Below are 15,303 nucleotides of genomic sequence, written 5' to 3' on the forward strand. Positions count from 1 at the left end.
TTAGATGCAGAGTACATCATGTAGAATTCCAGGCTGGATGAAGCACAAGCTGGAATCAAGATTGCCGGGAGAAATACAAATAACCTGAAGGCAGATGACACCACCTTTATGGCAGAAAGCAAAGAGGAACTAAAGTGTCTCTTGATGAAGGTGAAGGAGGAGAGTGAAAAATATGTCTTAAAACTCAACATTCAAAAAATGAAGATCATGGCATCTGGTCCCATCACTTCATGGAAGATAGATGGGGAAACAGTGACTGACTTTATTTTCTTGGGCTCCAAAATCACTGCAAATGGTGACTGAAGTCATGAAATTAAAAGACACTTGCTCCTTGGAAGAGATACTACGACCAACCTAGATAGCATATTAAAAAGCAGGGACATTACTTTGCTGACAAAGGTCCATCTAGTCAAAGCTATGCTTTTTCCCATAGTAATGTATGAATGTGAGAGTTGGACCATAAAGAAGGCTGAGCACCAAAGGCTTGATGCTTTTGAACTGTGGTGTTGGAGAAGACTCTTGACAGTCCTTAGACTTCAAGGAGATCAATCAATCTTAAAAAGGAAATCAATCCTGAATGTTCACTGGAGGAACTGATGCTGAAGCTGACGCTCCAATGCTTTGGCCACCTGATGTGAAAAGCTGATTCCTTAGAAAAGACCTGATGCTGGGAAAGATTGAAGGCAGGAGGAGAAGGGGACAACAGAGGCTGAGATGGTTGGAGGGCATCAACTACTCAATAGACATGAGTTTGAGCAAACTCCGGGAGATGGTGAAGGACAGGAAAGCCTGGCATGCTGCAGTCCATGGGGTTACAAATAGTTGGACACTACTGAACAACTAAACAGCAAGTCCTCTCCAAGGGTGCTCCTGGGTACTCTTGATGTAGCACTTCCTGAGGCTCATTGCTGTGGCTAGCACAGTGCATTGTTGGACCCTCAGACTCTTGCAGTTGACCAGCTAGTACTCCCCAACAAGTCTTGTAGTCTTGTCTAGCATTTCCCCAAAATGCCCAGGTGGATCTTCATGCTTTTTACTTTTCCAGAAAGACATTGTACTTAATTGGGCCACCCTGCCTGCCACCATTTGTCACTGAAAATAGAGCTATCAGTTGTAAAGGTAGTCTATATATAGACAGTGAACCAAACTGAAAGTAAAAAGTCTTTATTCATGTACTGCAACAGTATTAGTAAGAGTCTAAACATGAAAGGGCAGGAGCTCTACCAGTGTCCCTACCACTTTCATTTTCCCATGCCATGACATCTGGGAGCATCTGATGTATTGATAATAAGGAAAGTGAATGTCCCTCTCTATGTTCAGATATTTATATACTATATATAGTATGTATGTGTGTGTATATGTATATACACACAGAATTATCTACCATTGTAGCATATTTACATTATACCAATACCATATTTGTGGTATACATAATCACTTTATTCAACCAGTCTCCTATGCTTTAACATTTAGATGGCTGTGTTTTATAATTAATGAATGACTTTCTACACAGGCATTTTCATTATTTGGTCTATTATTATGTATTAACCTAAAGTATAAATAGCTCATGAAATCTGAAGACCAGAATAAAATATACTTGCTGGGGGAGGTCCTAAGATGGCAGAGGAATAGGACAGGGAGGCCACTTTCTCCCCCACAAATTCATTGAAAGAACATTTGAATGCTGAGCAAATTCTACAAAACAACTTCTGAATGCTGGCAGAGGACATAACATACCCAGAAAGGCAGCCCATTGTCTTCAAAAGGAGGTAGGACAAAATATAAAAGATAAAAAGAGAGACAAAAGAGGTAGGGATGGAGATCCATCCTGGGAAGGGAGTCTTAAAAGAGAAGTTTCCAAACATCAGGAAACTCTCATTGACAGGTCTGTGGGGAGTCTTGGAATCTTAGAGGGCAACAAAACTGGGAGGAAAAATAAATAAATCAATAATTAAAACCCACAGATTACGTGTCTAATGGCAACTCTCAGTGCTCGCATCCACCACCAGCAAGTAGGGGCTGAACAGGAAGGCGCAGGCTGCATTGCTTAGGGTAAGGACTGGGCCTGAATGCCCTAAGGGCAATCTGAGGGAACTAACGTGAGATAGCAACCCAAACTGTGGGATAGCCAGAGAGAGAGAGAGAGAGAGAGAACTGTCCCGCAAAAAGCCCTAACCTAAGATACTGCCAGGCCCGCTCACAGAACAAAGGACCGACCAAATACCAGAGGAGAGCTAGCAGGCTGCAGACCGGCCCATCCCCCATCGGAGACAAGCAGGCAGTGGGGGTTTGCAGCCAGAGCCATGAACGGGAAATCACGGCCCCAGAGAGGCATCCTCTACCAAACTGTAAGCAGCCTTCGTTGCTAACCAAGACTTCTTGGGATTCTGGACTGTTGACATCTGCCGGGAGGGTCACAGCCAGAGATCAGCTCCCCAGAAGAGACGGCACACCTGAGAAGACGCGCCCGTTGTACACCCAGAAAACTGAGCAGCTGTGATGCGGGAGGCAATAAGACGCACCCCCTACCTGGGGGTGACTGTGCTCTCCAAGCACCTAGTCACCTGAGCTGCTCAGACCTGGGAAGGGCACAAAATGCAGGCCCAACCAAGTCTGCGCCTTTGTGGAGTACCCGAGAACCTGAACCTGAGCGGCTTAGACCTGGAAAGTGCACGCAACCCAGGGCCTGCCTCAGACAGTTCCCGGCAGAGCAACCTGGAGCCTGAGCAGTGTAGACCATGAAAGCTCACACGCTGTGAGTGGGGGCAAACCCACTGCGGCTGAAACACTGTGAGCACTCCCCACACATGCCAGTAATATTTGTTTGCAGTGTTCTTCCCTCCCCACAGCACGACTGAACAAGTGAGCCTAAATAAGTGACCACCATTGCCCCCTGGTGTCAGGGTGGAAGTTAGACACTGAAGAGACCAGCAAACAGAAGCTAAAATAAACAGAGGGAACCGCTTTGGAAGTGACAGGTGCAACAGATTAAAACCCTGTAGTTAGCACTGACTACATTGGAAAGGGCCTGTAGATCCTGAGAAGTATAAGCCGGATCAAGGAACTGAAACTGAACTGACCCCACACTGTCCACAACAGCTCTGGAGAAATTCCTAGATATATTTTTACTTATATCATTTTTTAAACTTTTTTTTAAGTCCTCTATTACTCCTTTAATTTTCACTTTTATAACCTACTTCAGTTCAGTTCAGTCGCTCAGTCGTGTCCGACTCGTTGCGACCCCATGAATCGCAGCATGCCAGGCCTCCCTGTCCATCACCAACTCCAGGAATTCACTCAAACTCACGTCCATCGAGTTGGTGATGCCATCCAACCATCTCATCCTCTGTCGTCCCCTTCTCCTCCTGCCCCCCAATCCCTCCCAGCATCAGAGTCTTTTCCAATGAGTCAACTCTTCGCATGAGGTGGCCAAAGTACTGGAGTTTCAGCTTTAACATCATTCCCTCCAAAGAAATCCCAGGGCTGATCTCCTTTAGAATGGACTGGTTGGATCTCCTTGCAGTCCAAGGGACTCTCAAGAGTCTTCTCCAACACCACAGTTCAGAAGCATCAATTCCTCAGCGCTCAGCTTTCTTCACAGTCCAACTCTCACATCCATACATGACTACTGGAAAAACCATAGCCTTGACTAGAGGGACCTTTGTTGGCAAAGTAATGTCTCTGCTTTTGAATATGTTATCTAGGTTGGTCATAACTTTCCTTCCAAGGAGTAAGCGTCTTTTAATTTCATGGCTGCAGTCACCATCTGCAGTGATTTTGGAGCCCCCCAAAATAAAGTCTGACACTGTTTCCACTGTTTCCCCATCTATTTCCCATGAAGTGATGGGACCAGATGCCATGATCTTAGTTTTCTGAATGTTGAGCTTTAAGCCAACTTTCACTCTCCTCTTTCACTTTCATCAAGAGGCTTTTTAGTTCCTCTTCACTTTCTGCACTAAGGGTGGTGTCATCTGCATATCTGAGATTATTGATATTTCTCCCGGCAATCTTGATTCCAGCTTGTGCTTCTTCCGGCCCAGCATTTCTCATGATATACTCTGCATATAAGTTAAATAGCAGGGTGACAATATACAGCCTTGACGTAATGCTTTTCCTATTTGGAACCAGTCTGTTGTTCCATGTCCAGTTACTAATAATTACCTTAAATGTAAATGGGTAGAATGCCCCAAGCAAAAGACAAAGACTGGCTGAATGGATACAAAAAAAAAAAATACCCCTGTATATGTTGTCTTTCTTTCCAAAAGAAAGCAAGAGTAGCAATACTCATATCAAATAAAATAGACTTTAAAATAAAGGCTGTGAAAAGAGACAAGAAAGACACTACATAATGATCAAGGGATCAATCCAAGAAAAAGATATAACAATATAAATATATATGCACCCAACATAGAAGCACCGCAGTATGTAAGGCAAATGCTAACAAGTCTGAAAGGGAAAATAACAATAACACAGTAATAGTGGGAGGCTTTAATACCCTACTCACACCTCTGGATAGGTCAGCTAAACATAAAATTAACAAGGAAACACAAACTTTAAATGACTATGGACCAGTTAGACCTAATTGATATCTATAGGGTATTTCACCCCAAACAATGAATTTCACCTTTTTCTCAAGCACGCATGAAACATTCTCCACGATAGATCACATCCTGAGCCATAAAGCTAGCCTTGGTAAATTCAAGAAAATTGAAATCATTCCAAGCATCTTTATGACCATAATGCAGTAAGATTACATGTCAGTTACAGGACAAAAACTATTAAAAATTCCAACCTATGGAGGTTGAACAACACGCTGCTGAATAACCAAAAAATCACAGAAGAAATCAAAAAAGAAATCAAAATATGCACAGAAATGAATGAAAATGAAAACACAACAACCCCAAGCCTTTGGAACACTGTAAAACAGTGCTAAGGGGAAGGTTCATAACAATACAGGCTTACCTCAAGAAACAAGAAAAAAGTCAACTAAACAACCTAACTCTACACCTAAGGCAACTAGAAAAGGAAGAAATGAAGAACCCCAGGGTTAGCAGAAGGAAAGAAATCTTAAAAATTAGGGCAGAAATAAATGCAAAAGAAACAAAAGAGACCATAGCAAAAATCAACAAAGCCAAAAGCTGGTTCTTTGAGAAAATAAATAAAATTGACAAATCTTTAGCCAGACTCATCAAGAAACAAAAGGAGAAGAATCAAATCAACAAAATTAGAAATGAAAATGGAGAGATCACAACAGACAACACAGAAGTACAAAGGATCATAAGAGACTACTATCAGCAATTATATGCCAATAAAATGGACAACGTGGAAGAAATGGACAAATTAGAAAAGTACAACCTTCCAAAATGAACCAGGAAGAAATAGAAAATCTTAACAGACCCATCACAAGCATGGAAACTGAAACTGTAAACAGAAATCTTCCAGCAAACAAAAGCCCAGGCCCAGACGGCTTCACAGCTGAATTCTACCAAAAATTTAGAGAAGAGCTAACATCTATCCTGCTCAAACTCTTCCAGAAAATTGCAGAGGAAGGTAAACTTCCAAACTCATTCTATGAGGCCACCATCACCCTAATACCAAAACCTGACAAAGATGCCACAAAAAAAAAAGAAAACTACAGGCCAATATCACTGATGTACAAAGATGCAAAAATCCTTAACAAAATTCTAGCAAACAGAATCTGACAACATATTAAGAAGATCATACATCATAACCAAGTCGGAGAAGGCAATGGCACCCCACTCCAGTACTCTTGCCTGGAAAATCCCATGGATGGAGGAGCCTGGAAGGCTGCAGTCCATGGGGTCACTGAGGGTCGGACACGACTGAGTGACTTCACTTTCACTTTTCACTTTCATGCATTGGAGAAGGAAATGGCAACCCACTCCAGTGTTCTTGCCTGGAGAATCCCAGGGACGGGGGAGCCTGGTGGGCTGCCGTCTATGGGGTCGCACAGAGTTGGACATGACTGAAGGGACTCAGCAGCAGCAGCATAACCAAGTGGGCTTTATCCCAAGGATGCAAGGATTCTTCAATATCTGCAAATCAATCCATGTAATCCACCACTTTAACAAAATGAAAAATAAAAACCATATGATTATCTCAATAGATGCAGAGAAACCCTTTGACAAAATTCAACATCCATTTATGATAAATATTCTCTAAAAAGCAGGAATAGAAGGAACATACCTCAACATAATAAAAGCTATATATGACAAATCCACAGCAAACATTATCCTCAATGGTGAAAAATTGAAAGCATTTCCCCTAAAGTAAGGAACAAGACAAGGGTGCTCACTCTCACCACGACTGTTCAACACAGTTTGGAAGCTTGGGCCACAGCAATCAGAGCAGAAAAAGAAATAAAAGGAATCCAGATTGAAAAAGAAGAAGTAAAACTCTCACTGTTTGCAGATGACATGATCCTCTACATAGAAAACCCTAGGAAACCAGAAACCTTAGAAACCAGAAAATTACTAGAGCTAATCAATGAATATAGTAAATTTGCAGGATATAAAATTAACACACAGAAATCCCTTGCATTCCTATACACTAACAATGAGAAAACAGAGAAATTAAGGAAACAATTCCATTCACCATTGCAATGTAAAGAATTAAATATTAGGAATATTTCTACCTAGAGAAAAAAAAGACCTATATATAGAAAACTATAAAACACTGATGAAAGAAATCAAAGAGGACACAAATAGATGGAGAAATATACCATGTTCATGGATTAGAAGAATCAAGATAGTGAATATGACTATACTACCCAAAGCAATCTATAGATTCAATGCAATCCCTATCAAGCTACCAACAGTATTTTTCACAGCACTAGAACAAATAATTTCACAATTTGTATGGAAATACAAAAAAAAAAAAAAAAAAACCTTGAATAGCCAAAGCAATCTTGAGAAAGAAAAATGAAACTGGAGGAATCAACCTGCCTAACTTCAGGCTATACAACAAAGCCACAGTCATCAAGACAGTATGGTACTGGCACAAAGACAGAAATATAGAACAATGGAACAAAATAGCCCAGAGATAAATCCACGCATCTATGGACACCTTATCTTTGACAATGGAGGCAAGAGTATACAATGGAGAAAAGTCAATCTCTTTAACATGTGGTGCTGGGAAAACTGGTCAGCCACTTGTAAAAGAATGAAACTAGAACACTTCTAACACCATACCCAAAAATAAACTCAAAATGGATTAAAGATCTAAACATAAGACCAGATACTATAAAACTCCTAGAGGAAAACATAAGCAAAACATTCTATGACATAAATCACAGCAAGATCCTCTATGACCCACCTCCCAGAGTAATGGAAATAAAAGCAAAAATAAACAAATGGAGCCTAATTAAACTTAAAAGCCTTTGCACAACAAAGGAAACCATAAGCAAGGTGAAAAGACAGCCTTCAGAAAGGGAGAAAATAATAGCAAATGAAGCAGCTGACAAAGAATTAATCTCAAAAATATACAAGCAGCTCATGCAGCTCAATTCCAGAAAAATAAACGATCCAATAAAAAAATGGGCCAAAGAACTAAATAGACATTTCTACAAAGAAGACATACAGATGGCTAACAAACACATGAAAAGATGCTCAACATCACTCATTATCAGAGAAATGCAAGTCAAAACCACAATGAGGTACCATTTCACGCCAGTCAGAATGGCTGCGATCCAAAAGTCTACAAGCAATAAATGCTGGAGAGGGTGTGGAGAAAAGGGAACCCTCTTACACTGTTGGTGAGAATGCAAACTAGTACAGCCACTATGGAGAACAGTGTGGAGATTCCTTAAAAAACTGGAAATAGAACTGCCATATGACCCAACAATTCCACTACTGGGCATACACACTGAGGAAACCAGAATTGAAAGAGACACGTGTACCCCAATGTTCATTGTAGCTCTGCTTATAATAGCCAGGACATGGAAGCAACCTAGATGTCCATCGGCAGACAAATGGATAAGAAAGCTGTGGTACAGATACACAATGGAGTATTACTCAGCCATTAAAAAGAATACGTTTGAATCAGTTCTAATGAGGTGGATGAAACTGGAGCCTATTATACAGAGTGAAGTAAGCCAGAAAGGAAAGCACCAATACAGTATACTAACGCATATATATGGAATTTAGAAGGATGGTAACGATAACCCTATATGCGAGACAGCAAAAGAGACACAGATGCATAGAACAGTCTTTTGGACTCTGTGGGAGAGGGCAAGGGTGGGATAATTAGGGAGAATGGCATTGAAACATGTATATTATCATATGTGAAATGCATCACCAGTCCAGGTTCAATGCATGAGACACGGTACTTGGGACTGTTTCACTGAGATGACCCAGAGGGATGGGATGGGGAGGGAGGTGGGAGGGTGGTTCAGGATGGGGACCACATGTACACCCATGGCAGATTTATGTCAATGTATGGAAAACCACTACAATGTTGTAAAGTAATTAGCCTCCAATTAAAATAAATGTATTTTTTTTAAAAAGCCAATTTCCCCTCCAAAAAAAGAATAAATAAAATAAAATATACTTGCTGCTTAGGAAAATTTATATAATGAGATAGCTTCAACATCATCTAGTTTTAGGACAGGTCTAGCATTATAGTACTAATCAATGACTTATGACTTCATAAAAATGAGAGAAAATTCTACTGTACCCTTATTATAAATTTGAAATCTAAAGATGGCCCAATAGTTGTATTTTTCCATGTAATAGACTAAATGCATGTTTTTATGTAGGTTATTTTGGAGCATCAGGTCAAAATCCTCTGCTTGTGAATGAAGATTTAGTTTCAAAACCCCAAAAGCAAGTGAAGAAACAGATAGCTTCTCTAGAGGAAAGACGCTATAGTAAGTATAATAATTAAAGGAAATGTTAAATGATTTTAAACTCATCAGAAGATTTTTTTTCCTTTGGTTCATGAATATGTATTTGAGCATATATTTTATAGAAGTCAAAATGAATGACCTAATATAATTTGAGAACAATGGCAAAAGTAATGATACCGTTTTGTTGGTATTTGCACAGTTAATAATTCAGTTCAGTTCAGTCACTCAGTTGTGTCCAACTCTTTGCGACCCCATGAATCACAGCACGCCAGGCCTCCCTGTCCCTCACCAACTCCTGGAGTTCACCCAAACTCATGTCCGTTGAGTCGGTGATGCCATCCAGTCATCTCATCCTCTGTCGTCCCCTTCTCCTCCTGCCCCCAATCCCTCCCAGCATCAGGGTCTTTTCCAATCAGTTAACTTTCGTGTGGGGTGGCCAAAATTTTGGAGTTTCAGCTTCAGCATCAGTCCCTCCAATGAATACCCAGGACTGATCTCCTTTAGGATGGACTGGTTGGATCTCCTTGCAGTCCAAGGGACTCTCAAGAGTCTTCTCTAGCACCACACTTCAAAAGCATCAATTCTTCAGTGCTCAGCTTTCTTCATAGTCCAACTCTCACATCCATACATGACCACTGGAAAAACCATAGCCTTGATTAGACGGACCTTTGTTGGCAAAGTAATATCTCTGCTTTTCAATATGCTATCTAGGTTGGTCACTCAGTAACAAAACTGCTTTCACACACTCATGACAATTATTCACATGATGTTTCTTAGTTCAGCTCTATGCAAAGAAAATTTGATTATTTGGCATATCCAGAAGTTCCATTATACATGTATGTTTTTCTACCTAGCATATCCTTTTCAAAACCAGAAAAATGATATGATAACAGTTGAAAATCTACATCCTGAGAAGAAGGATTTGTTTTCAAGAAAGCAATCCCAAACTCAGAAACCTAGAGCTATCAAAAAGGAGAATCTTGATGGTAAGTAATTAAGCATAAATCTTATAAACTTGTATGTAATTAATTTCAGAATGCTGTTTTTTGTTTATGAATATATCTTCAACCATTTGCTTATTTAGTAATTGCTCTCATTGTGCCCAGCGCTGAATGTGCGCACTCTGTGCTTAGTTGTTCAGTCGTGTCCAACTCTTGCGACCCTGTAGGCTGCAGCCTGCCAGGCTCCTTTGTCCAAGGGATTCTCCAGGCAAGAATACCAGAATGGGTTACGATTTCCTTCTCCAGGGGATCTTCCCAACCCAGGGATTGAACCCAGGTCTTCTGTATTGCAGTCAGACTCTACTGACTGAGCTACCCAAGAAGCCCATTGTACTTTGTACTTTGTCAATGCCCATTGTACATTCTCATTGTACTTCAGATCTTTATTGATGATTTATCTCTTTCTTTTGTAATCCACTCCAGTGTTCTTGCCTGGAAAATCCCAGGGACGGGGGAGCCTGGTGGGCTGCCGTCTATGGGGTCGCACAGAGTCAGACACGACTGAAGTGACTTAGCAATTTGTAATCACTGAATTAAATGTGTTATATCTTACACTTTGTGGATTTCTCTATTCTTGTAGTTGTGACAGGCTTTGGTTTATATCTTGTGATATTCTATTATTTTTGTGCATATAAATTTTAAAGTGATATTATTCTTAGGGACAGAGCATTTTATCCTAAGGGAGAGACTTCATTATTTTTATGGTTTTTATTTATTTTCCTTTAAAACTACCTTATCTGCTATCAGTGTAGCTCCACAAACTTTCTTTTGGTTGGTATTTGCACAATACATTTTTTTCTCTCCTGTTACTTTAAAGATACTTTCCTGTATCTTTGTGATTTTGCTGAATTTCTGGTAAGAAACTTATAGAATTCAGCCTGATCTTTTAATTACCTCTCACAATCATATATAATCTGATTATTGATATATTTAAGTGTAATTCCACTATTTTTCCTATTTGATATATTTCTTTCAGTCTTTCACTATGTTCTTTATCATATATGTTTTCCTTGGCCATATTTAATACCAAAAATTTTAAGCTTTATTCAAAACTACAAATGCTATAAAAAAACTAAATAATAATTTTAAATGTAAGTATTTATAATAATGTTTATAGTAATAGTATTTCCAAATTTAATTTATTTGTTCAGTTCAGTTCAGTCGCTCAGTCGTCCGACTCTGTGACTCCATGGACTGCAGCACGCCAGGCCTTCCTGTCTATCACCAACTCCCGGAGTTGATCCAAACTTATGTCCATTGAGTCGGTGATGCCATCCAACCATCTCGTCCTCTGTTGTCCCCTTCTCCTCCTGCCTTCAATCTTTCCCAGCATCAGGGTCTTTTCCAATGAGTCAGCTCTTTGCATCAGGTGGCCAAAGTATTAGAGTTTCAGCTTCAACATCAGTCCTTCCTATGAACACTCAGGACTGATCTCCTTTGGGATGGACTGGTTGGATCTCCTTGCAGTCCAAGGGGCTCTCAAGAGTCTTCTCCAACACCGCAGTTCAAAAGCATCAATTGTTTGGCATGTAGCTTTCTTCACAGTCCAACTCTTACATCCATACATGACTACTGGAAAAACCATAGCTTTGACTAGACAGACCTTTGTCAGCGAAGTAATGTCTCTGCTTTTTAATAAGCTGTCTAGGTTGGTCATAATTTTCCATCCAAGGAGTAAGCGTCTTTTAATTTCTTGGCTGCAGTCACCGTTTGCAATGATTTTGGAGCCCCAAAACATAAAGTCTATCACTGTTTCCACTGTTTCCCTGTCCATTTGCCATGAAGTTATGGGACCGGATGCCATGATCTTCATTTTCTGAATGTTGAGCTTTAAGCCAACTTTTTCACTGTCTTCTCTCGCTTTCATCAGGATGCTCTTTAGTTCTTCACTTTCTGCCATACGGGTGGTATCATCTGCATATCTGAGGTTATTGATATTTCCCCCGGCAGTCTTGATTCCAGCTTGTACTTCATCCAGCCCAGCGTTTCTCATGATGTACTCAGCATATAAGTTAAATAAGCAGGGCGACAATATACAGACTTGATGTACTCCTTTCCTTATTTGGAACCAGTCTGTTGTTCCGTGTCCAGTTCTAACTGTTGCTTTAAATATATTTGATGCGTCTGTATATCTGGAAAGTAATGACTGCTTCATATACATGTGTGAAAAACATATGCACATGATATTTGCACTTCAAATAGACAATGATTTGTTTATATCATTTAAAGATAAAGTACAATATTGTAGGATAACTAACATAAATTGTAAATCTAGAGGTTCCACTGCAGATTTCTGATTCTCTATTTAGTGTTTTTATGAGCCATTCTTCCTAAAGCCCAGAAAATTAATGAGGTATCAAATGAAAATCTTTTGCCTGACACTTGGAACTGCTAGAACGAAAAGACTCAGTAGTAAATATTACTATGAATGTTATTAAATTATTTTGCATTTTAATTGTTTTAAGCAGAATTTTATGTTCATGAATGTGTGAGCTTACAGGCATCAAAGTCAAGGTTTTATTGTGTTATTTAAACTCCTATTTCTTGACTTCTTCAAATTTTGTTTCTTATATCCATTATGGAGCAATGTCTGTACTGAATTCTCCCACTATGATTGTGGATTTACCTATTTTTGTAGTATTGTCCTTTTTCCTTATACTGTCTGTGCTGTTAGAAGCATACAAATAAAAATGTCTGATAGTCCTTATGGACTCAACGTTTTCTTTTTATAAACAGTACCATCTTAGTCTGTCTCCAGTAAGGTCTTTTGATTAAAATCTTAGTTTGTATGACGTTGATATAACTACTACAGATTTCTTTTGGTTCATATTTGCATATCTTTTTTCACCTCTTTATTTTCCAGTTTCTATATTCTTATAAACCAGTGACATCACTTATAGATTATAGTTAAATTGCTTATAAATCCAGTGTGACTGTCATTGTCTAGCCCAACAACATGTAATCCACTTATAATTATTGTACTTACTAATATATTTAAATTGTAAGTATTTCCTTTTTTGGGTGCTTTCTAATTTTTGCACCTGATTCAGGTTTCTGTTTCTTTCCTTATTTTGGAATTATTACTTTTTAATCAGTTTAACTTTTAAACCCGTTGTATATGTTGTTAAAAGTTTTAAAGTATTTTTAAATATGACTATCCTTAGTACAATAAAGTCTAATTACAACTTTTTAAGTGTTGTATGCAGTAACAAGTCTTCCACATACTTTAAGGAAACCACTCTGATGATTTTATACTTAATTTCATAGTCCATTTTGAACATGCGTTATCAGTTAGAGGATGGGGTGGGCAAGGGGAGGATGGTTTGATCATTTGTTTAAATTGTGTGTATTTACTTGTAAAATTGGATGGAAACTTTAAGTTCTTGGTATACATTAATAATCCAAAGATTTCACAGTCCAGCTGTTTTACTTTTTACTGGATTAAGAGCCTCTATACTTGTAGCTGAGAAAATGGATGAGATGTCAGATGAAATCTTACACCTAAAGAAAAAGTTTAAATCTTATAAAACTCATCTCAAATTAAGACACTTGGAACTGCCAGAAAAGTGAGGCTTTGTAGTAAGAATATCATGTACTGATTTTTAATTAATTTTCTCCAGTTCTTTAATATTTATTCAGTTGATCACAGGAATATATGCTATATATGTATCATATGTACTTATATGCACACATATACATAACATATACATGTTTGTGTATGTATGTTCTCCATTAGGTGAAGTTGATTAACTATGATGTTTTTACCTTCTTAATTTCATTGAAGTTCTATGTTTATTTTATCATTTGTGAGAAAGGTATGTTAAATTCAACTACTGTGTTTATTTTTCCATTACTCTTTGTTCCATCAATTTCAATTTTATGTTTCTAAAGCTTTATTATATATAAAAATACAGATGCATGATCTATGTCATATATATAGGTGATATATTACATACAAGTATGTATAATAAATATGCAGATTTTAATTTGTTGTATGTTCTTAGTGAACTGAAATTCTGTCTTTATGATGGACATTTTGTAGTAATTTTTTGTACCTTTATTTTATCTGATGTTAGCGTAGTATCTTTATATAACTATTTGCATGGAATGCTTTTTATCCCTTTATTCTTAACCTTTTCATATTATGATTTAGTTGTATATAATTGCTAATTTTTGTTTGGTTTTTGGATTTTTTTTTTGTTTTTAAATATATTTCTCTATTTGTTTAAACCTTCTCTAATTTTTTTCAGCAATGTTTTCTTTTTTTATTTTACATGTGCACACTGCTGTATTTATTTATATTGAATCTTCATTGTTGCACTCGGGATTTTTCTAGTTGCGGAGAACAGGAGCTACTCTCTCGTTGTGGTGCATAGGCTTCTCTTTGTGATAGCTTCTTGTTGCTGAGCACAGGCTCTAGGCACACAGGCCTCAGTAGTTGCAACTTGCTGGCTCTAGGACATGCAGGCTTCAGCAGTTGTGGTGCATGGGCTTAGTTGCTCCACCGTTTGTGGAATCTTCCCGGATCAGGGTTTGAACCGATGTCCCCTACATTGCAGGCAGATTCTTATGCACTGTGCCACCAGGGAAATCCTAATTAGTTATTTTTTAATCCAGTATAAATCTTCTAAGTATTTAAATATACTGTTTATCATTTGTTTTTTTTCTCACCCATATCTGTTAAGAAAATATCACATTTAGCCAAATACAGAAAGGACACCCCAAATTCAGCAATTTAAACAAGATGAAGAGACAGAGGAATACCCAGCAGATAAAGGAACAGGATAAATGCCCACCAAACCAAACAAAAGAGGAAGAGATAGAGAATCTACCTGATAAAAAATTCTGAATAATGATAGTGAAATTGATCCAAAATCTTGAAATCAAAATGGAATCACAGATAAATATCTTGGAGACAAAGACTGAGAAGATGCAAGAAAGGTTTAACAAGGACCTAGAAGAAATAAAAGAGAGTCAATATAAAATGAATAATGCAATAAATGAAATTAAAAACACTCTGGAGGCAACAAATAGTAGAATAACAGAGGCAGAAGATAGGATTAGTGAATTAGAAGATAGAATGGTAGAAATAAATGAATCAGAGAGGATAAAAGAAAAACGAATTAAAAGAAATGAGGACAATCTCAGAGACCTCCAGGACAATATTAAACGCTACAACATTCGAATCATAGGGGTCCCAGAAGAAGAAGACAAAAAGAAAGACCATGAGAAAATACTTGAGGAGATAATAGTTGAAAACTTCCCTAAAATGGGGAAGGAAATAATCACCCAAGTCCAAGAAAGCCAGAGAGTCCCAAACAGGATAAACCCAAGGAGAAACACCCCAAGACACATATTAATCAAATTAACAAAGATCAAACACAAAGAACAAATATTAAAAGCAGCAAGGGAAAAACAACAAATAACACACAAGGG

General features: G+C 38.3%; 1 protein-coding gene across 1 annotated transcript in view; it reads left to right on the plus strand.

The window, feature by feature from the left end:
• Positions 1-15,303, plus strand: part of CCDC7 (coiled-coil domain containing 7) — a 274,689-nt gene that overhangs the window by 181,499 nt on the left and 77,887 nt on the right. The window contains exons 34-35 of the mRNA XM_086334569.1: positions 8,777-8,887; positions 9,721-9,852. Of these exons, the coding sequence (XP_086190695.1) occupies positions 8,777-8,887; positions 9,721-9,852 (243 nt within the window). The remainder of the gene's footprint in view (positions 1-8,776; positions 8,888-9,720; positions 9,853-15,303) is intronic.

The sequence above is a fragment of the Bos grunniens genome, chromosome 13, assembly GCF_055505025.1.
Source record: "Bos grunniens cultivar Pamir isolate PY7600 chromosome 13, Bosgru_T2T1.0, whole genome shotgun sequence".
Classification (NCBI taxonomy): Eukaryota; Metazoa; Chordata; class Mammalia; order Artiodactyla; family Bovidae; genus Bos; species Bos grunniens.